The sequence below is a fragment of the Polistes canadensis genome, unplaced genomic scaffold, assembly GCF_001313835.1.
Source record: "Polistes canadensis isolate GaletaPanama2010 unplaced genomic scaffold, ASM131383v1 scaffold_102, whole genome shotgun sequence".
In the NCBI taxonomy this organism is placed as follows: Eukaryota; Metazoa; Arthropoda; class Insecta; order Hymenoptera; family Vespidae; genus Polistes; species Polistes canadensis.
In genome coordinates this window covers 186,888-210,174 of record NW_014569649.1, presented here as the reverse complement: position 1 = coordinate 210,174, position 23,287 = coordinate 186,888, and the positions used below count along the sequence as shown (strand labels likewise).

Sequence of the window (23,287 nt, the reverse complement as noted above, 5' to 3'; positions counted from 1 at the left end):
TTAGCATTGTTCACAGTACGTCTAGACGAGTTATAGTTTGAGCGATATGATTTTATATATTATAAATATACAAGTTAACAGATAAACTGTTGATTTATTCAGGATCATTTTAAATAAATTATCAGATTTATCTCAAACTCTATGAAACTGTTAGAATTATAAGTTATTCCACATGAAAAAATAATTTTAAGCTCTGTAATATTGAAGATTGTATCTTTTGTTCACTATATAGTACACGATGTATATAGTCTTTGTAAAGACAACCCTTAAATTAATTGATCGTGACCCTTAACTCTCACATGACTTTATTTAACATTTTTTTCTTCTCTCTTTTTTTTTTTCTTTCTTTTTTCCTTGTGACCGTAAAGTAAAATACGAGAAGCTTTGATTTTCTGTATTCATTTTGTTCGAATCACCGGAGATTCTGATGTGGGAATAAAACGTCTCCGACAAAAGCTACGGCGTTGGTGCTGTCGAGTGCACGTAATTAGTTATATCCGGAGGGTCTAGGAAAGCACTCCCTGACAAGTTCCCAGGCTGTAGAAATTTTATACTTCGCGATGAAACAAAGGCATCTAGATGATATCAAACAGCTTTTGTGGCTTTTTCAACGGCTTTCCCGGCCGACATCAAAGAATTAGTGACCGTGATGTTATTGGGTCTTCTTTATCACTGCGACCGTAGAACATCTTAACTTTCTTTCTTACCAGTATACGTTAAAAACTTCAGAATGGCGAACGTCATGGTAGAACTTTTCTTTAGAGTCTTTTCTCTCTTTTTTTTTTTGTTTTTTTCTTGTAAAGAAAAAAGCCCCCACTTTCTTTTAAATTCAAGAATATAACAAATATATTCTCATCGGAATTGGATTTAATCGAGTTAAGGGAAAAAAAAAGAAAGTAGGAGTAAGCGATTAGATATACAATTTTATAACGTGTTTTAATATAATTTACCTAAGTAATTATTCGAGTAAACGCAATTGCATCGCCCCTTTAATACGCCGAAAGAGAAGATACGAATTTCACAAGTTTCCGAATGAAGAATTTGGCGGTGGAATGGATCTAAACTTATCCAGATTATTTTGTTGAAAATAAGAAAATGGTATATAGTGTCGAAATATAAGTTTAAAGAGGGAATAAATAGAAGACGTCGAAGAAGATGTATATAATGAAAAAAAAAAGGAAGAGAGATATAGAGAATGGTAGAGAGATAGGTAGGAAAAATAAAGCATCATCAGATACGCCAGCTACAGAGTATCCAATTAGTCGGTACTCAAGGGAGGACAGTCTACAGTTGTAGAGCGAAGAATGCCTAGAGGCAGCTCCGCCTAGAATCAACCAACTACAGTAGTACATTCCCATGGTTTGTAGTTTTGTGCATCTGCCACTCCACCCGCTTTAGCCCATTTCCACGAGGCGCTATAGCTTGCGGTATACAAGAAGGACTACTTAACTTCGCTTCGTTGCTTTCCAACGCGTATCGTTCCAAACCCCACTCTGCCTTGTGGCATGCTTCTCCTTCCGCACGAAGTCCTTCATTCACTCTTATACTCGAAGAAGGAGACCGTCTACTACCATTGCTACAAATGGATTGTAGCATCATAATGAAGAGACTTCTCATTCTTTCGCATCTCCTTCTTATAAGCGTTATATCTTTATAAAATGCTTTTCATCTCATTCTTGGATTGGCATTACAATGAACGCGATTGTGTTCGAAGTAATTTGAAGTCATTTAAATGAATTTAAGGATTCCGAATAATTCCAATAAAAATTTCGACGTTTCGTTACGTTCGATTAAAAATTCAAATTTTTTAAGTAGAATCGGATAAATTGCAAGAATACGCGAAATAATCGGTTCATTTTTTTCTTTTTTTTTTTCTTCCTTCCTCTCCCATGTGAAAAGTAAAACTATCGAAATCGTTTGAATGTTTTATTTTTGCATCGGTCCGATGTGAGTATCAATAATATTAAGTTGTAAAGTTTCGTTGAATAATGTCTAAAGGTAAGGAATAGGTGCTTGTATATCTGAAAGTTGCAAGACACGCATTTGCAAGGAGCTTCTTAACTTTGCAATGGTGAACTGTAGCAATGTCGGCACATAAATTTTCTACTACCTATGCTCTTGCATGCGGTCAAGTTATTTCCTTCGTTGTTGTATAGCTCAGTATAAAAAATAAATTAGGTGGTAAATGTTAATACAGTATCAAATATGAAACGTTAGAATGTTTGCTAGTAGATAAAAAAAAACAGAATAATTTTAAAAAATATATCTCACAATAATGTCAAAATCTTTAAATATGAAATTTGAAATTTCTGAAGTATCAGCGTTAAAAGTAGACCTAACGTATGAGCGAGTTATGTCAATCGGGGTATCATACGTATTTTCCAGTTCTCGCATATATATCATTATTCTGTGGCTGCTACATGCATGGTTGCACGATGTTGAGACCGCAAGGGATGTCGTTGACATCTCTCGACGATGTATTCCTGTACACGTGGTTGCGCAACGAGCTCTGATGTTTCAGCGTGTCCTGCAAGCTCCGCATGCCGTTATCCCTATCAACATCTTCCGTTCATTACAACTTGACAGAAGGTATAGTTGAATAGGTGAAAAGTTAAGATATTTTCAAGCAATGAAAAATGCTAATGAAATATACAATTATTATACTAATATTTATTCTTAATTGTTCAATTACCGAATTAATACAATGGTAATGTTTCATATTGCTAATAAGCGTTATCTAACTTCAACATTTTTTATCATAAACCGTTATACAAATTATTGAAGTAAGCTCAACAGGTAGAACATTTTACGAATTATGAGTATCAATGTAATATCTACTAAATTAAAGTTACAACGGTATCACTATTTCCCGAAAATCTATCTCTTATATCTTATCACCCAATTATCGCTTTTAATTGAAACATCATACATATCTCATGAGATACCATACTATTTCTTATCATTAATATCTCTGTAATCTTTTAATTTTCATATTTTACGTTATTAAGAAGAAAATATTTTTTCAAGCAATAAAATGAATCTTTTCCTCTTCTCAATTACAATATGATGAAACGATTTGACTGCAATTATTTTTTATAAGAAAAAAATGCATGGTAGATAATAACGAAATCATCTACGTTATTATTTTCTTTATCTGTTCGCAAAAAAAAACAAAAAACAAAAAGTATCGTCAATTTCATGCATTGAACCAGCCTTACCGCGAACGTCTCTACTAACACGAACATAATCGTTGAAATAGAGTTTACGTCCTATCTATCTAAACGCACGGTTGGGCCGGGATTGCACACCACAAATTATCTAGCACAAGGGGTTCCACCTACTAATTTCCCCGCTTTACCCCCTTACCGCTACCGTCACTGTCACCATCACTAGCTTCCAGCATGTACTTTTCTACCCATTTCCTCATCCTTCTTCACTTTTATTTCTCTTTCTCTCTTTCCCTTCGTCTTTCTTTAGCACGTGCATGCATAATACAAAGGAAGAATCCAATGGAGGCTTTCAAAGAACTTTATTCATCGAGATTTCTTTATCAGGAACGCCTTAATATCCTACTCCTTATCCTTTTCTATCAATCTTTCTTGAATAAGTTAAATTGAAGCTATTTCTTTATTTAAATTTCTTACATATGTTACTTTAAGGGTACAATTTAAGGATAACATATTATCTATTTAGTGCAAGCTCTTTTTGATAGAGATTTGAAAGAAAAATCCAATTATTATGGCAATGAGAATTTTAAATAAATCCGATACAAAAGTTACTTTATATTTTAATAATAAATTTGTTATATTTTAGTTTGATTATATATTAGTATTCCGGATATTGTTAGATCTTGAAGAATATGATTATGATTTATAGAATTCAAAGGACAAAGTTTATTTATCATACTTGAATAAATCGAATTTCGAAATAACAATTGCCGTATCGACAATGAGATTAGCGTTATACACGTCAGAGTTATCGCACTGGATATAGGTAATTGTTCTTCCTGTAGAGGGATAGATACGCTAGAGAAAAGCCGATGTTCGTGTGTGCGTTTAATTAAACTGGATGCAAGGGACCAATTAATACGAGCTCGGTCATTAATGAACGAAGAAAGCTCGATTCTCGAAGAGGAGTAAGGACTGGGCTTGTTCTGTAAACTCATGTATATTACTCTACGTAGTTATATGTGATATACATATGTTTTTGCGTTTACGTATTTAAGAGAAAGATAAAAATAAAGTAACCAAGATAGGATAGAAAAATGACGTTGGATAAAACAGTAAAATAGGATATAACGTGCCTGACTAGTTTTTCTATTATTTATTTCTCTAATATTTTATTGTCTCAATAACCTAGTTCTAATTTTAGTTTCAACGTTGAGGATGATTGTATTATGGATAAACTTTATTCTATACAGTTTCCATTTATATGTAATTCAATTTAACATTTATTTCATTTTCTAAAGTTTTTTTTCTTTTTTTATGAACATAGATAAATATCTATTTTTTCTATATCTCTTACTCCATTTCTAGTTGGATATAGAAAAGAGTATAAAAATAGTTTTCCGATTCGCGAACGGAAGATCAAGTAATATTTTTTTTTTCTGTTCACTCGTAAAAATGACCCTACCTCTACGGTCACGGTTACTTTCCAGATGGGTTTTCCAAATGTAATAACTGTTAATTTGATTTCGTTGAAATAATATCCGTGAGCCGTAGCGATAAGCGTTAGCGATTGTCATAAAAATAATTACCAAAATCTCACGAATACCTCTCTCACATTTTATTCTGTGTGAGTACGTATATATACTGAAATATATTGAATGTATACTTTTATGTTTTTCTACATGTGTGATATGTATGTATGTATGTATGTATGTTTGGCGTTTTCTCCGATAACGGATATCGATTTGTACGTGGTCGATACTCTCTTCCACCACCTCGCACCCCTTCCATCATTCACCATTCTCTCCTTCAATCCTTTTCTTCTCTTTCTCTCTCTCTTCCTCTCTCTCTCTCTTTGCGTACAAATCACTCCTATACTTTTACACATATATACACACCCACCTACTGTTTTCCGAACATTATACAGCTCACTGAATAATCGAAAATAAACCCATCGATGTATTTTTGTGTATTACCTGTAAAATAATCCACCGGACGATACTCGTCGCGGAACCTCGCCAAATGATCGTATCGTACGAGTACAATATATCCTGCCAAAAGGAATGAAACACACTAGTACCGCTCGCTACCGTTCGTTCTGGTTTTCACGTTTTATCCGTGACCTTTCTCTCTCTCTCTCTCTCTCTTTCTCTATCTCTCATCGATCTCTCGTCGTTCTAGTTGTTTTTTTCTATTTGTTGTTTCTTCATATATCCAACGGGTACAGTGGTGTTAATACCGTGAAACTAATTGAATTATTCGCACTCTCATATACCCGATTTGTTCAATGCTAGAACCCTATATTAGTCTTAATTATTTTACGACATCATGTACACATATTATAGTAACGTTGGTATGATCAAAAAAGAATAATATGAACGTAAATTGATTTGGCACTTTCGTATTATTCGGAAAATGTTGTCTTGAATTTTCTTGGAAGTAATATATAACAGTTGAATTCTCCGAATATTCAAGCAATCAATGTTTGTCAAGCTACGTCTTATAATACCTCATTCCTATCTCTCTCTCTCTCTCTCCTTCTCTCTCTTGTTGATTGTATGCGCATAGAGTAGACTCCTGTATAACGCGAATTCCTACAGCGCGAATTAATATGACCCATTACGTATTAACCATGTTATACAGGAGTTTACTGTACTACGGAGACAGTTAGGTTTCAAGGATTCTACTGTCAAAGGCTTAGTAATATGCATATATACATATGATATATATAACATGCATATATACCTAACATAACTAGAAAAAATAAACGTAATGGTTTTTTCAAAGTGTTGTTTGGCTGATCATTTTGAGTAAAAGACAAAGCAATAAAGAGAAGGAGGACGAAAAGAAAACGTTTGATTTCGTGTTAGAATGCAATAGATCTCTCCTCGGTTTACCAACGATCCGGTGAGACGGAAGTGTATCGTACCCAGCGAAGCGGGCCCATCCGGTCTGCAAGATTAACTGCCAACAAAGTTCCATTACAGAGTTCTCTTCCGATACCGTCACTCTTCTCGTGGTTTCACGATCGTCCCAAGCCGGCTATTGCTTTATACAACGATCCGCGATTAATGTACGATTGCTTCCGCGTGTGAAAATTTACTATCGTTAACGAAGGCCCAATTCGGTTAGCCGATGATGATGGGACCCGGTTACCAAAAATATCAAACGTTTTGCAATAAAGTTTATATTGTTCGTTAGCGCGGGCAAATGTATTGACGCGTCGTCTACTGCAGCAGTTCGTTTCCTTTTTTTTTTTTATTCGATCCATGAAAATTTCATGATTTATGAGTTTTTTTTTTGTTTTGTTTTTTTTGTTTGACGTTGTCTTCTCTCTTTTTTTTTTTTTTACATTACTACGGTTTTTATAGAAACTAGAACGATTGAAAACAATAGACGTTGATTTGTAGAAGACGTTAATAAATAACAACGAATAAAATAGAATACAGTTAACTATGTCTGCGTGATCACCGGATAAAAGAAGAATCGATTGTACGAACCTGATTGATTTATAGAAACTTCAATCCAAAGTGTTTCATTGGTTCATAGACGATTTTTCACGAGTGTAACACGATACACCTCGGGTCAGGACTTTGTCAGGTACCAGTCAGCGACGTCGCTCGTTTCAAGTCAACTGTAAATAGATCGTCGCGTGTGTTCTATTAACTCCTTTCACGAAAGAGAAAGGGGGAGAGAGAGAGAGAGAGAGAAAGAGTTGTCATGAATTACGAGAATAATCGACGAAAACTTTGGTCATTTTTAAACTTCACAGATAGTAAATGATTCATATTATCGTTCGTAATTAATTATATCGTTAAATTTGAAACATAATGAATTAATTCTATATTTTAATCGATTGTTAGAAAAAAATTCGTTAAAAATAAAAAAATGAAAATCTTAAAAAATTGTTCATAATATTATAATACTGTATTTTACACACTGACGATTGAGCCAAATTGCTTTCGTATAAATTCCGAAGTTCCCGCAAAAGGCTGAACTTTCTACGTGCAACGGTAGTGTAAAAGGAAGGGGGCGGGGGGAAAAAGCCGATGAGAGAAGAAACTTAGTGTGGTAGTGTCGATTAAAGTTTTCTATTCGCACCTTTCGTTCTACAAATTACCTGATCGTGATTGAGTTTCTGTCGCGCAATTCAGAAACCCCTTACTTTTATTTATAGGTAATATTACTTCGATTGGATCGAATATCTATATGCCATTATATTTATAAATCTAACAAATAATTATAATTTTTGTACAATAATCAAAATCACGATAGCCTATTAATAATTTAAATTCATATAAAATTTTGTTTTATCATACAAATATGTGTCATTAAAGTTTATTTAAAATTAATAAAAATATATATACAATTTTGCTAAAATAATTATCACGTTTAAACGTTACATCGTTTCTTTTGATATACAAATTCTCTTTTCTCGTAATACATGCAAATAATTGTAAACAAAAATATAATTGGGGAGGATTTAACATTTGTAAATACAAGTACGATCGTAAACACGTATATATTATTATATATCTACATAGATTTATGTAGATATATATATATATACACGTCGTATATCTATATAGAAAGGGTGTTTAAGTAGGTGGGTGGAGAGAAACGTGGAAAGTAGGAAAGGCGCTAGGGGATGAGAATCGATCGATGAAATGGCGTGATTAGAGGCTAACGACACCGCGCTTCGCCATGAATCAGTACGATGCTTCGAAAGAAAATTATTGCGGAGTATTTCCACCCGACCGTGACATACTATCGAATTACAGCTAACGAGGATTCGCACGGAACAAACGTCCTCTCAGGAAGACCTTCGAAATCGGCGGTTTTCCACCGACAGAGATTGGTCGAAAGGGTTAAGAGAGGGGAGAAGGGTTAATAAAGGCCGGTTCTGTGGTTAAATGTGAATCCATTTCGAATTCGCCGAGCGGATTGATGCGTCGATATTAAAGAACAGATTGCGCTCTTCGTACTGTTGAAAACCCGTACCACTATATACGTCTCTGATTTCCATAAGTTTCGCTTGCATGGCTATCAACGTTTTCCCGCTTCGATTGGACCAGGCCAATATGCCAACTGTTTTATGTTTTTTATTATTATTATTTTCTTTTTTTATAATTGTTTTGAGCAGTTCAATTATTATCGTTTGATTTAAAATTATGAAATTTTAGCTTATTGTACACTTAAACTAATCGTTTTATGAAATAACTTTGTAATATATGAATTTTTCAAAGTTAAAGTATATAATCTTGCCTTTTTTTATAATTTAACTAGTCGGTAAAGTTATTTCATGGTTTAGCTGATATATCACGAATAAACGTATTTCACGTTTTATCGATAACATATATATATATATTATATGTATTCATGTAACCATATTCAAATATTAAGAAAGAAAATTGAACACGTCTGTTCAATAGTATAGTATGTTACCCATGTATTTGTAATTTATTGTTCTGATTTTTGACTTCTTTGGCATTTATCTAACGGGATAAAAAAAAAAAAAGGAAAAATGACATCTCGGTTAGTTGAAGCATTTAGGGTTCAGCGGGGTGAGGATTTACGAGCATAAATTCGATCGTATAGCCGGCAAACGCGTAAAAAGTAAGGACAGGCCAAACCGACGGAATACTAATACAACGTAATAACGCTTCATAACGTACGGTTATTACGTTTCAGAATAGCATGCTCTAGTCGTTGTTCAAATTTCATGACCATAAAACTCCAAGTGCGTTACTCTCATAATACGAATACGTGTGGGATGTATTACCATTCTTGCATACCAAGTTATATACCAATTTGAAACAAATCTAGTAAAGAGCTACCTGTTACAATAGTCTTACAGTCTTTCCCCGCCATAATCGCAATGAACCGCAATGGAGTAACAACGAGGAAGAGCTTTGCATGAAACTTATGGCAGCCCTCTAAGAGGATATTGGATATCCGTTTAACGAGAAAGCTTTTGGGTTCATCGATAAACCTTTCATAAAGCTTAAGAAGTAACGAACCATTGAAAAACTCAATATTCATGAAATTTAACTGTTATGAAATTGTATAAAGAATCATTAAATAAGTTTATAAAGATTAGAATATTCGTGAAATTACGATTATTTTATCATTATATGTTTTAACTACAATAAAATATTATTATCTTAAAACTATATATATATATATTGCTAATATTATTTATAAATAATTAATATAATAAAATTTTAACGCTAACTATACATATTTATTTTAAGATATATCAAAATATAATACACGTTGATCGATCGTAGAATTTAACAGAAAAAAAATGCTAGTCTTATTCTAGAGTCGAAAATTTCACAGATCTTTCGAATCAGATGTATAAGATTTATTGCAATATTTATCCATTTTCTATCACACTGGAGAAGGATAAAGCCCATATATGAATGCGTCATCCTTTGTAAAGGACGCGGTGCGCGTTTCCAAGACCATCTTCGAAGGAAATCCTACCCTTTTACATTTACGGTACGTGCATCGCGCTTGATGTATGCCGAGAATTATTATTTTGACGTTTCGGATCGACCATGGTTCTTTTTCCACCTTTACTTGAGTCTCCGTTTCTTTCCGACCAGCCCCATTAATCATGTCGGTGAAATAAAAGTATGACCAGCTCAAAGAAAAATTATACTGAGAGAAAGGATCAATGGCGACGGGCAACTAAAATACATTATTGTCATTGTTTTTCCAAGCACCGGTGTACCTGGGTCGATTTTGTCTCACCGTTATTGGGAACACCTAAGACTGATATTAATCGATGTAACGATAATATAGGATATTTGACGTTAGCGGAAGTATAGTAAAAATAATTTTAAAAAAACACGAATTGATAGGAACATATTTTTTGGTTTAAAATGTAGACTCCTGCATTGATATGACATCGGGGTACAACGTTTCTAAAAATATTTTTCTAACGATATTTTTTTCCTAATAGTTTTCGCTATATATTACAGTCTTAACGTATAAATTTAACGAGTAAAAATTGTAAATTCATTGACGAAGTACTTGGGAACATCTAACACCAGTTATTAGGTATATGTGCACAGTGATAAATGGATTTTAGTTTAACCTATAAAGAAGAGAAAATATTGGAGTCTATGAGACATAGAACAATGTTTCATGTTGTGGATGAAAAGTGTTGCTCGAAAATGTTTATAAACGCATGCGCCACAGTGCTATCTCAGAAAGTGAAGTAGAAGGTCATCTTTACTCAAGGGGAAGTTGAGTATGCCGCAATGCAGTTCGGGATGCCATGTATCCCGTGTACAGTATCCTCCATCTAAGTCCATTTCTGCCATGCAGGTAATGGTCCCGCAGTGCATTCGCTGCCACTTTCGTCAGAGAAATTGGGTTTAAAAGTGAATGTTCGGTACAATGTAAACCTTTATGCAAAACCTAATGGTTTGCGAGATAAAACAAACAATTTTCTAGGTTGGCTAGAATAATACGAGAATAATAATGAAAAAATTATAGACGTTTGCCATTTATATACTGTTTGAATAAATTAGAAATTAATGTGAAAAATCGAAACGAAATCCGTAATTAAAACTTAATCTTCATTTTCTAACTTTTATTGCTTCTCGTAAGAGGCAAGCGTGTTAACGTGTGTTGAAAGAATCATTAGTAAATTAAAAAGATACGAATACGACATTCACTTTGATAGAAATTCAAAAAGCAAATTGCAGAGAAACGTGTCGTTTCTATGCGATCGATCGTAAGTTTAGAGAGCTCTTCGCAGTTCATCAGCATGCGCCTCGCTTCGCGTCCCATTCGATGGTTCTGTCACTTTGCACCATTCGAGTTGACTCGCGTGAAAACGTTTGAACTAATACGAAACGACTATGTTCGTTCCTTTGACGATGTAATTTTTCGTTTTTTTCGAAATGTAAGTTGGCACAAATAATACATTCGTCTTTTGAAAATGTCAAAAACAGAGGGAATTTAATAATTATTTATCAAATGAGAAGAATGTTCCTAGGACAGCATGTTCATCTGTTTTAATTAATACTACTCTTGATATTTTTAAAGTATAGTAAGATCTTTTTGACGTAGCTGTATAATTTGAAACTATGGACAACATAGTTACGTACAACATTTTAACGTATAAGCCAATGTTTAATATCACTCTATTCAATTCTGTTTCGATGTGTCCAGTTTCCTTTCTTTACGCATCGGATTAGCAGATATAACCCTTTCTGCCAATAAGAAAACAAGGTTCCAGGAAGCAAAAGTGAGGTTAATTAAACCCACATTCCTTCTATGAGCAAACTTTCTATCAACTCATTACATTTACTTTCTATTACGATTACCAAGTACTTTTTTACATTATTTCAATGCGTTTATCAACATTCATGAACCTGTTGTTGTTGTAAACTTTGAATGAATGTATACTAGTTTTTAATTACAACAAGAATACTAAAAGGATACTTAGAAAATTATGGCATACGGATAAAGATCTTATAAACTCATGTTACGTAATTTACTTTTTCGACAATTCGACCCTCAAATATGTCGGCAGTAGAATTTAAAGGTGGCAACTAAGCCACTTCACTTGTTTCACGTCAAGTGTATACAAGTTTTAGTTTCAATAAAAAGCAAAATTAAGTAAACTCTTGCAAAACTCTTTAATAATCCGAAATAAAACAAAGTGAAAGAACAAGTCGGTAAAAACAGGATAATTTAAAATAATAACTTTTATCATAGAACTTTTCAAAATACTTACAATTAAAAGTAAATTTCCACGTCACTCTAAACACCAATACTGTTACATTTTTATCTTAATTATTATTATTATGAATGGAAAAGAGAATTTGTTCGACATAATTCTTGAAATATAACGTGTTGATTTCTAAGAAATTCAATGGGAAATGCGTAGTCGCGACGCTTTTGGCATTCTCTTCGTATTCCTTTGGTTTAGGATTTGGTCTCTCCTATAAACAAGCACGTTTCTTGGTAAATCCGCAGCTGGTACGGAGGACAATTAGAGGGGATCACGCTCCGTCGGTATTAACACTCAGGGTGGCGGAGTGACGAGAATATTTGCCGGCATGTTATGCGACTCGTCGTTATACGACGGAGCTTGTTCGCGAAACAATAGACCCGTCGAGTAAGCCACCCTGAGGGTGTTAGACCGATACAACGGCGTGAAGGAGAGAAACGAAGAAGGTAAAGGATGAAGAGAAAAATAAAGAGAGAAGAGAGAGTGAGAGAACAGAATCCACCTCATCGAAGATGGTGTCAAGAATACGCAGCCTGCCTCGATGATGGAGCATCAGGGGTATTATATCGGTGATTATATCGATGAATGCTGATAGTGAGAAAACGAAAGATTCGACGTCAGCACTAGACACGACGACGATCCTCTCTTCTTCTTCCTTGATGGTTTTCCCGCGCTTCGCCACGAACGTGTGAGAACAATACCGTACGTCGAAGCCCGTCTACTTTCACAAGCCATGATCCTCGATCGCTTTCATTTTTTCTCGAGTGACTCGCAGAAAAGAACCATTGACATCTTTTGGCACTTTGCACCGAGCCATCGCGAATAACGATGGATTAGGGGTTTCCTTTCTATGTAGATTCTTACGATGTGGATTCATCGATCAAAAGAACACACTGTCAACGAAACTCTATTAGTCAAAGTCCTTTATTATATAATCAAATGGTTTTATTACCATTCATGTGATCAAATAATATTGTATAGTATACACTAGATTATTTTCTTTTAATCAATAAACATTTATATTATTGTTATAGATTACTGACGTTTTGTTATTTGGCGGCACTTAACTGTTGGCTACTTCTATGCCCGGTTACGCTCTCTCATGACTGGCAAATGGGTTCCGTTCCTCTGGTTACATCTTTAGCTGATACTAGGAACCTTGCGACTTGTCTATTTTTCGGCGGCTGCTTAGTTCTCACGTACAAAGCTTTCACGGATTTTGAGGTAAGTTTTATATCATATAATATATATATAGGTTTTTATATAAAATATATCCATCCATTAATATTTTATGCAGATTTTATGCTATCACGATCTTCTTTTTTTTTTTTATGAGAAACTCGATATTTTTTTTTTCGAATTCTTATAAAATCTCGATAAACGTTCGGTAAACCAGGGTATAAAGACACTAAACAACGTTGCTGAATTTTCGACGTCAGATGCTACCGCATTCGAACGACATCCAACGAAGTGATTACTAGTTACGGCCTCTAAAAGTTGTTTCGCATTGAAACGGTCTTGCGGCCCTGTCGCTCGTATATCTGCCAACGACGGGCCATATAGTATAGTCGATGATGAAGTCGCACCAATTTCGAAAGTCGTAAAACGAGAATCAATGGCTTATCAAAGACTTATTCGCGTCTTATCGTTTGAAAATTTATCGTATTTAAATCTTTCAAATATATATATTTCTTTTTTCTTCTAAAACATTTCTCTATTATATTTACGTATGTTTGTTTCTCTTAGCAGAGAGAAAGAGACGATATAATAATACATTGGATGGTAAAAAAAATATGCTTAGCCTTTTAAAGTAGGATCGTAAATTTTGTGAAAAACAAACTTAAACGTAATCAAATGTTTGACGTGATGAACTCTTTAAAGTTGTAAAACGACCTGATAACTACTTTTTCTGGAAAAAAGAAATACCATATCTACGGCTTTAATGTCTGCCTTTCTACGAGGCAACGAATATGAGATCCGTGGTTGAAGTCACGGTAAGAACTATGAGCGAACTTATATCTTATTTTTTCTTCTTTTTTTTTTTATAAAAAAAAAATAAGAAAAATAGGGGAGAAAAAAAGAAAGAGGTCATATTTTTTACTTTATCCGCGTCAAGAGTTAGAAACTTGTATACGCAGGATACCTGTGGAGGATAGATCTTTTTATGAGAATAGCTTCGTATCGTTGCATACCATTCTTATGAGAGAAAAGTTGCTATCGTAACCAGGCGAATACACGATGAACTTGTGTAACGATTTGAAGCTAGGTGCTTCATATATAGATATATATATATAACGTTTTGATCAGTATGTATACTAGGTTTACAACGGAAGAACATATACATACATACAGAGTTTGTTTTCTTCGATGCAACATCGATCGAATGATGTAAAGAGTTATGTGGTAGGTTTAACGAAAGCTTCGGTAAGTATCGATTTCTTCATCCGTTTTTCAGACCGTGATAAACTAGAGGAATGGCCAACAATCCAAACGTTACCAGTTCCAATGTACATACATATTCTATATAGTTCATACTGTATTCAGAGAAACGATCATTTCGAAGGTTGAATCATGCTTCGACGAGTCAGCGTTTTACTCTAAACCACAGGCTAAACTTCCGGCTACGTTTGTGTTATCGGCAAGTTTAAAGTCAAATATGTATAACCACGAATGGGATGATAACGATCAACATCAGTGGTTATTGGAATAATTAATTTTTACTATTTATCGAGCAAACAATATTTACGAATAATGTTCTACTTTAGTAAGGCCTTAATTATTTTAATTCAGTAGATAATCGTAATACTTTTTATATTTTCAATATTTAATATATTTTCTTCATATATATTTTTACTTCTTTTTGTTTCTTGATAAATAATCATAATTGGGTACATGTAAAAGTATATTAATCGTTATAATATTATAACTATATATTTTTTTACAAACGTTATAAAAATATACTAAAAGATTTTTAAATAATTTTAAGCTGGTAATTTATTTTAAAACGACTAGCTGTGTGTTCGTTTAATAATTTTATGATTGAAAAGAATTAAGTCAAAAAGTTCATGATTATTTAATTTCTATTATAATTTATGTTTATTCGGTGATATTATATATGCTTTATCACATTTACTTAGGTATTTCCTATAACTAATATAGAAGATATGATTACTCTGCGTATTTTAGCAAATTATAGTGAATAATTAATGATCATTTGGAACATAAAAATGTTCTGATCCATACGTCATTTGCAAATGAGATGATTTGCAGAATATCATGTGCAAACGAGATGATAATGATTATTCTTACTGTTTCATGAAATGAAATGACAATTTTTTAATGAAATGAAAAAATCTGTCATTGAAAAATTGTTAGCATTGTAGAAAATGCTTCATATTTTTTATATTTGTGGTTCGGCATATGATACACGAACTATTTCCCATTCTTTAATTAACTTACGCACTTGTTCAAACAAACTTTTAGGAATCACCCTAAATAGAATCATTGGTGGTACTGAATCTTTAATGAACGTAACACCAATTGTATCTTGTTGACCGTATGGTTTTTTTAGTATAATGAGATCAGCATCATCCATTTTTTCTATTTTCTTCTCGGTATCCTACAATATAAATAATGTTCTTACTTACGATGTATACAAAAAATAATAAAATTAATTGACGTGTTATACAATGTAAAAAAAATCAATGACTATTATTTCGTACACATACATGTATGTATAAAAATCTATAAAATTAGGACATACCTTCGTTTTATCGTCAATCAACGTATCAGTTGTAGCAAATTGATCAATTGTATGTTTTTCATCGTAAGAACTTTTAGATTTTCTATTTTCTATTTTTGTGTCGTTTTGTCGTTCATTTTTATTACTCTCAACAACATTACTTATTGATTTCCATCTCAGAAACCAATTTATAAGGTCATTTGAAGTTTTATCCAGATTGTTAATAATTTCTTTTTCTTTCGAAGAAGTTATTACAAGATTGTCACTTTTTCCATCAATCGTTCCTTTCATAGCTGAGTCTTTTTCTTCATTATATCTCCCCTCGATTCTTTTATTTATACCATTACTCATCGAAACAGAATTTGATTCTGCTTTTGTTTCAATACCAGCTCTTAAATTTGTATTATTCGTTAAATTTTTATTACAAATGTTTTTTTCGAATTTTTTATCATCACTTCTCTCGATAGAATCAATTTCTGATTTTACATAAGCTAATACCGATGCTTTCGTATTTTTCAATGAATTTTTAATTATTTCTGTATCAGGATATGAAGGATCAACTTTAACTTCTACAGCTGCCGATGTATTCGCTTTAACATTTGCAATCGAATGATCATTATTAAATGTGTAATTTTTTACTTGTTTATTTAGTTCTTTATTCTCGACTTTTATTATAGATTTAGCTTTTGCTTCAGCTGTAGCAGAAACTAAATTTTTATGACTCTGTACGTTTTCCCCTTTGATTTTCAATTCAGGAACTTTAGTATTGTCTCTAATCAAAGTATCAACATTTCCTTTATTAACGTTGTATACAATTGCCTTGGTATTTGTTATTTCATCGATACTATCTTTTTTGTTGTCGTCATTCCAATGGAATAATTTACTATTACTTTCTTTTAACGAATGATTGTATTGATTTGAGTTATTATTTTTTAATTCCAAGCTTTGAAATTTTCCCTTGGTTTCATTTACATTGTCAGTTTGTACTTCGAAAATATTCGATTCAGATTTTCCTGCAATTTCATCGGTAAGTATTTTTTTATTTTCACGAGCAGAACTATTTTTTACTATACTTGTAGCTGATATATTTGTCATTAAATCAGATATTACATCTATACGAACTTGTGCTTCTTTATCATTGATATTATAATTGGATAATGAATCCTTACCCATGTTTTCTAAATTAATATCTGTTGTATCAATAGTCGAAGAAGTTTTTTCAGAAATCGGGTTAAGAGTACTCACTTCTAAAGCTTTCTCATCAAATATTTTTCTACTATCATTATTTTTCGTTAGAATTACTTTAGATTCAGCTTCTATATCAGTTCTAATAGTAGATGTAGTTTCTTCACTATTTGATGTAATATTAATTTTATATATATTATCCAGAACTTTTTCTTTGTTATTTAACCCTAAATGTTCCTTATCATTTTCAGTAGTTAGTTTTGCATTAGAATTAGCTTTAGCAGATTTGGCTTCTTTATTACTTGATGTAAAATCATTTCGTATACTCGAATCGTTGCTTTCATTATTCACTTTTGATTGTTGCTTGTCAATTTCAGTAGATATTTTGGAATCATTAATAATTTCGGCAGAATCAATTTCTATTTTATTTAGCGACTTATTTTTGTTGATACTTGAGTCGTTGCCTTCTTTGCTTAATCTCGATTGCTGTTTATCAAGTACAATAGCTGATGCAGCATTAGCATTGCTTTCAACAGATGATGCGTTTAAATTATTTATTATAAGATCGTCTTTCACGCTCTGAGTTGTGCTGTTATCCGATTTCCATTGCTTATTATTATTTTCTGAAGTTGCAGAAACATCTCTATTATTTTCAGCATACCAAATTCCTTTCTTATTTGATGCAGTATTGTTTTTAGTATTTAAATTGTTATTCTTGTCGTCTAATTTCAATTGTTGCTTATCTCTAATAATGGTTGCTGTTGCATTAGCATTACTTGCAACAGTTGCAGTTGCTTGATCGTTTATTGTAAGATTGTCTTTCACACTAAGAGTTTTGTTGTTGTTATCAGACATCTGTTGTTTCTTCTTACTATCTTCTAAAGTTGCAGTTACGTCAGTATTAGCTTTAATAGATACTACTTCTTCATTATTTGATGATATATTATTTTTGATGCTTGAATCATTACTTTTGATATCCGACTTAAGCTTTTGGTTTTTACTTGTCATAGTTGCTGTTGCATTAGCATTACTTGTAACAGTTGCAGTTGCTTGATCATTTATTGTAAGATTGTCTTTCACACTCAGAATATTGTTGTTGTTATCAGACATCTGTTGTTTCTTCTTACTATCTTCTAAAGTTGCACTTACGTCAGTATTAGCTTCAGTAGACACTACTTCTTTACTATTTGATGATACATTATTTTTTATGCTTAAATCATTACTTTTGACATCCGACTTAAACTTTTGGTTTTTACTTGTTATAATTGCTGCTGTATTAGCATTACTTTTAGCATTTGCAGCTACTTGTTTGTTTATAGTGAAATCGTTTTTTACACTGAAAGTTCTGTTCTCATCCAACCTCCACTGCTTGTTATTACTTATATCAACTGCTGCGACATCAGTATTAATTTGGGTATATTCAGCAGCTTTATTATTATTTAATGTAACATTGTTATTGATCTTTGAGTCATTACTTTTGTCATCCGACTTGAATTTCTGTTTTTCACTTATTATAGTTGCTGTTGCATTAGCATTACTTGCAATAGTTGCAGTTGCTTGATCATTTATTGTAATATTGTCTTTCACACTAAGAGTTTTGTTGTTGTTATCAGACATCTGTTGTTTCTTCTTACTATTTTCTAAAGTTTCAGTTACGTCAATATTAGCTTCAGTAGACACTACTTCTTCATTATATGATGATACATTATTTTTGATGCTTGAATCATTACTTTTGACATCCGACTTAAGCTTTTGGTTTTTACTTGTTATAATTGCTGTTGCATTAGCATCATTTGCAGCAATTGCATTTGCTTGATTGTTTATAGAAAAATCATCATACACATCTTGAGTTATGTTATTGTTATTCGACTTCCCTTGCTTCTTATTATTTTCTAAAGCTGTCGCTGCATCAGTATTATCTTTAGTAAACCTAACTTCTTTATTATTAAATGTATCATTTATTTTGACACTTGAATTATCATTTTCGTTTTCTGACCACGATATCTTTTTATTACTTACAATGATTGAGATGCTCGAATTGCTTGCAGCCGACGCTGCTGCTGCATCATTTATGATAACATCGTCATTTATCCTCTCAGTTTTATTATTGTTATCTGACCTCAATTTCTTTTTATTTTTTTCTAAAGATGCAGTAAGATCAATATTAGCCTGAGTAGACTCAATTGTTTTATTTGATTTAACATCATTTGTTTTACTTGAATCGCTTTCTTTTTCGTCCAATTTAGAATACCTATTATCATGTGCAATATTTGTTGTATCTTTAACATTAACTTCGTCTAATTCAGTAGTCTTATTGTTGTAAATTATATAGTCTTTCACACTCTGAGTTTTCTCCCATTCGTTTTTATTCTTATCTGTAGCCAGCTGAGAATTAGTACTAGCATCAGCGAACGCAGCAGCCTTACTATTTGATATGATTTCTTTTTTTATGCTCGAATTTTCATTCTTGTCGTGTAAGTTAAATAATGTCAAGTTCTCTGTAGTTTCAATAGCTTTAACACTTGCTTCCGAAGACAGATCTGTTTTATTTGCCATTAAATAGTTAGATTTATTACTCGAAACTTTACCTTCACTAGTCCACTTCCATGTATCCTTACTACTTGCACTAGCTTTTGCAGCATTACGATTAACTTTATCAAGCGAATCTATTTCGCTATTTGATTTATCGTTATTTCTGACACTTTGATCGTTATCTTTATTAGCCCAATCCCATTCTTGTTTGTCATATTTAAAATCTGGTAAAGAAGTAATATCAGTCTCAACAGATGCAATCTCACTATTATTTAATATAACTATATTTTGGTCATTTAAAATTTTGTTCCCTATCTCATGCTTTATTTCACTTTTACTATTAGCTGCAGTTACACTATCACTCAAAGCAGACGTTTCCGTTTGGTTCTTTAATAAAACTTTGTCTTCTACACTTGACTCTTTGAGTCCGTTATTCCACTTCCATTTCTGCTTGTCATTTTCAGTCGTTGTTGTGGTAAGATAAGCTTTAACTGTCGTAGTCTCTTTATTATCTAATGTTACATTGTATTTTTCTTCTTCACTGGAAATCCATGAAAGCTTTTTATCGATCGTAGTTTGTTCTGCATTGTAAGCATTTTTGACAGTCGCAGTTTTTTCAATATTTGATATGTTATAATTTTGTATATTTAGTTCATTGTTATTTTTTGCCAATTCCCATTCATTTTCTATACTTTGAATAATTGCTGAAACTTTTCTATTGTCTGTGACAGAATTAGCTACTTTACTATTACCTGCAGAAAGCGAGACTACTTTATTATTTAAATTAGCATTATCTTTTATACTTTGAGTTGCTTCTTCATTATTCCATCTCCATTGATGATTTGTATTGTCAGTAGCTACTGCGATATCAACATTAGCTGTAGAAAACGAAGTTGTTTTATTATCTAATGCACTATCATCTTTGATACTTGGATTATTATATTTTACATTTGATTTCAAGATATTTTTATCATCTGCGATAATTTTTGCAGCATCAGCATTGCCCGCAACCGCTTGGTTATTTAATGTAACATTGTTTTTTAATATCAATGTCTGATTGTTATTGTTAGTTGTTGCAGTGGCATAAGCATTAGCTTCAACAGACACAGTTACTTTATTATCCGATATAGTATCGTTTTTAACTATCCAATTTTTACTTTCGTCATTCTCTTTCCACTGTATCTTTTCACTTTCACTAGTGGTCGCAGCTTTAGTATTACCTGCAGGAGACGCAACTAGTTGACTATTCACATTTAAAATTTTATCATTGTTATCGGACTCCCATTTTTGTTTATTATTATCACTAATTAGTGCAGTTTTAGCATCAACTGTAGTAGACCCTACAACTTTATTATCTTCTGTACTGAATAACTTTTTGTCTTCACTCGAATTCGATGATGTTTGTTTTTTTACAGTAGATTCATTCAGATTAGAATTTGCTGTAACAGATGTAGTTGTTTTATCTTTCTCTGTTAAATCTTTTAAGCTTAGAACTTTGGTTTCCTCGTTCTTCTTGTTAAGTAAATTTTCTATTTTCTCTGTTGAAACTGCTATTGCTTGTACAGCTGAGGTCTTTGCGTTTGCTTCCAAACTAGGCCATTTGTCGTCCGGCTCTCTTGTAACTTTGGGTTCGTTTGTCCAGTTAGTCGGCTTGTACGAATCTCCTGTAGTCGCACTATTATTAACGTTAGAATTACCAGATATTACAAGTTTTGAATAATAGTCTCTATCACCAAGGCTTTTATATTTGGCAATCCATTCTGATGGTACATCAATTTTATATGGATCTGAATTTTCTGTCGAATATGCTAGACCAGTACCGGAACTGACTGCTTTAGATAATATTACTTCTTGAACTTTCGTAAAATTACTATTATTTTTTACGCTATATTGAGATAATTCATTCTCGTTTTTGCTAGATACACTTAATGTAGAATTAACACTGGGAGATGCAGCTGCTTTATCATCCGATATGGAAACATTCTTATCACTGACAATTGCAGTTATTATATTCGAATTTGCTTGCTTCTCCTTGTATTCATTAATTCCAACACCTTCAGCACTATATTTAGTTAACGTAGTTGATTCTGCAGCAACTGCTGTATTAGTTTTGTTATTCACAATAGTATCGTTGACAATCAATGTTGATGGTTTTTGGTGACTCTCACTTACTGCTGCAGTTTTTGATGTAGTTGCAATAGACGTTGATTCAACAGATTTTGAAACATTATCATCTTTATCACTTCTACGCTTAGCATCAAGGACAGTTTTCAATGACTTGTTTGCATCTTCACGAACTACTTCAGTTCTAGGATTATCTCCAGTATGTGAACCTACCTTGAAAAATAATATGTCATCACTTTTATCCTTCATCACCTTATAATTAGCAATCCAGTCTGAAGGTATATCTATATCTTTATTATTAGGCTCAAAATTAGTTATCTCCGATATAGTGGCTTTAGAAATCGAGTTAGTATTCGATTTAACATTCTTATTATCATTCGTAGTCTTATCGATTATATCCCATTCTGATGGTAAAGGAATAGTTTCATCAGCAGTACTATAACCGTGCCACGTAATAGGAGATTTCTTAAGATCAGTGTAATATTCAAATTCTTTATCATTTGTCCATTTTGAATGTGAATCTTCATAATTAGGTTGAAAATATGTTTTAATAGGTGCTGATTTATCAGGTGTTTTATCTAATGCTGTTTTAGTCGATTTCACTTTAATGTTAGTTGCAATTGGTGTATATTTAGGTGAAATATCAAGAGGTTCCGAGTAATCAAAATAATATTCTGGAGTATTATCAAGCCATTTGCTAAATTCACTGTCCGAAGCACTCATTTGAAACTCATTTAATTTAGCCGCTTCCGCGTTTATTTTTTGAATGATGTTTGTATGCGCAGGACCAGAATTTAAAGATCGTACGATTGACGTTTTTTCTTTTTTTACAACTGCATCTGTGTTATGCGGACAATTTTTATTATCCTTATTAAGAGTATTACATAGTAGCGTATGAATACCTCTTTTATTTCGTTGCACATTATGTGCTTCAGGGTATAATTGTCTTCGTTTAGTTTTATACCCATTGTTATCAGTTTTTTTAAGACGTTCATTATATCTAGATATACTACTTCGTTGATTATTGTTTACTGTAATTTGAGGAATTATCGAATGAAGAACTTCTTGATCGATTATTTTTCTCTTCCTTGCATTTTTAAGATTGAATGTGTTTTTCAATCTTTCATCTTTCTTATATTTAACTGTAAAATAAGTTTATATATTTTTATATTTCACAATTTAATTTTTGTTACGTTCACACAGAGATTTTAATAATCGATTATATGCTTTTCAATATATAATATTATTGTACTTAAACTTTACCTATTACATTCCGAGGCTTCGTATTTTCCCTCTTTTGTATATTATGAAGTTTGTTTTTAGATATATCACTATTAAATTTATGGATAATTTTTAAAATTGATTGCACTATTCGATCTATTAATTTTCTTCCTAATTCAAATCCATTTAGAATAATATTTTTCGGCTTTACGGTATCTTCGATTTTTTCTTTGTCCGGGGAAGATACATGATTCTAATAATAAATGAAAGTTTAATTATATAACTTTGCAAACAATATAAAAGAATTTTTGTCAGTGTAAAAGTGTTGTAGATTTAGGCATAGATACCTTTTGAGATGAAGGAAATAGAGATTGTTCCCGAAGCTCGTTTCTCGTAGCATCCTGCTCGGATTTTTGTTTGTCAGGAACGGCAGCTCCTAAATCGAGATTCTTATTCTGATTTTGTTGATTATCGAGATTTTGTAATTCGTCCTTTACTAAATTAATTCCTTTGAACGATGGAGTAGCTGAAACGATTCCCCAGAACGAGGGAATCAATAAT

General features: G+C 32.4%; 1 protein-coding gene across 1 annotated transcript in view; it reads left to right on the top strand.

Annotated features, from left to right (window-relative positions):
* Window positions 1-23,287, top strand: part of LOC106787489 (transmembrane and TPR repeat-containing protein 1-like) — a 152,205-nt gene that overhangs the window by 104,688 nt on the left and 24,230 nt on the right. The window contains exon 7 of the mRNA XM_014749870.1: window positions 12,957-13,146. Within this exon, the coding sequence (XP_014605356.1) occupies window positions 12,957-13,146 (190 nt within the window). The remainder of the gene's footprint in view (window positions 1-12,956; window positions 13,147-23,287) is intronic.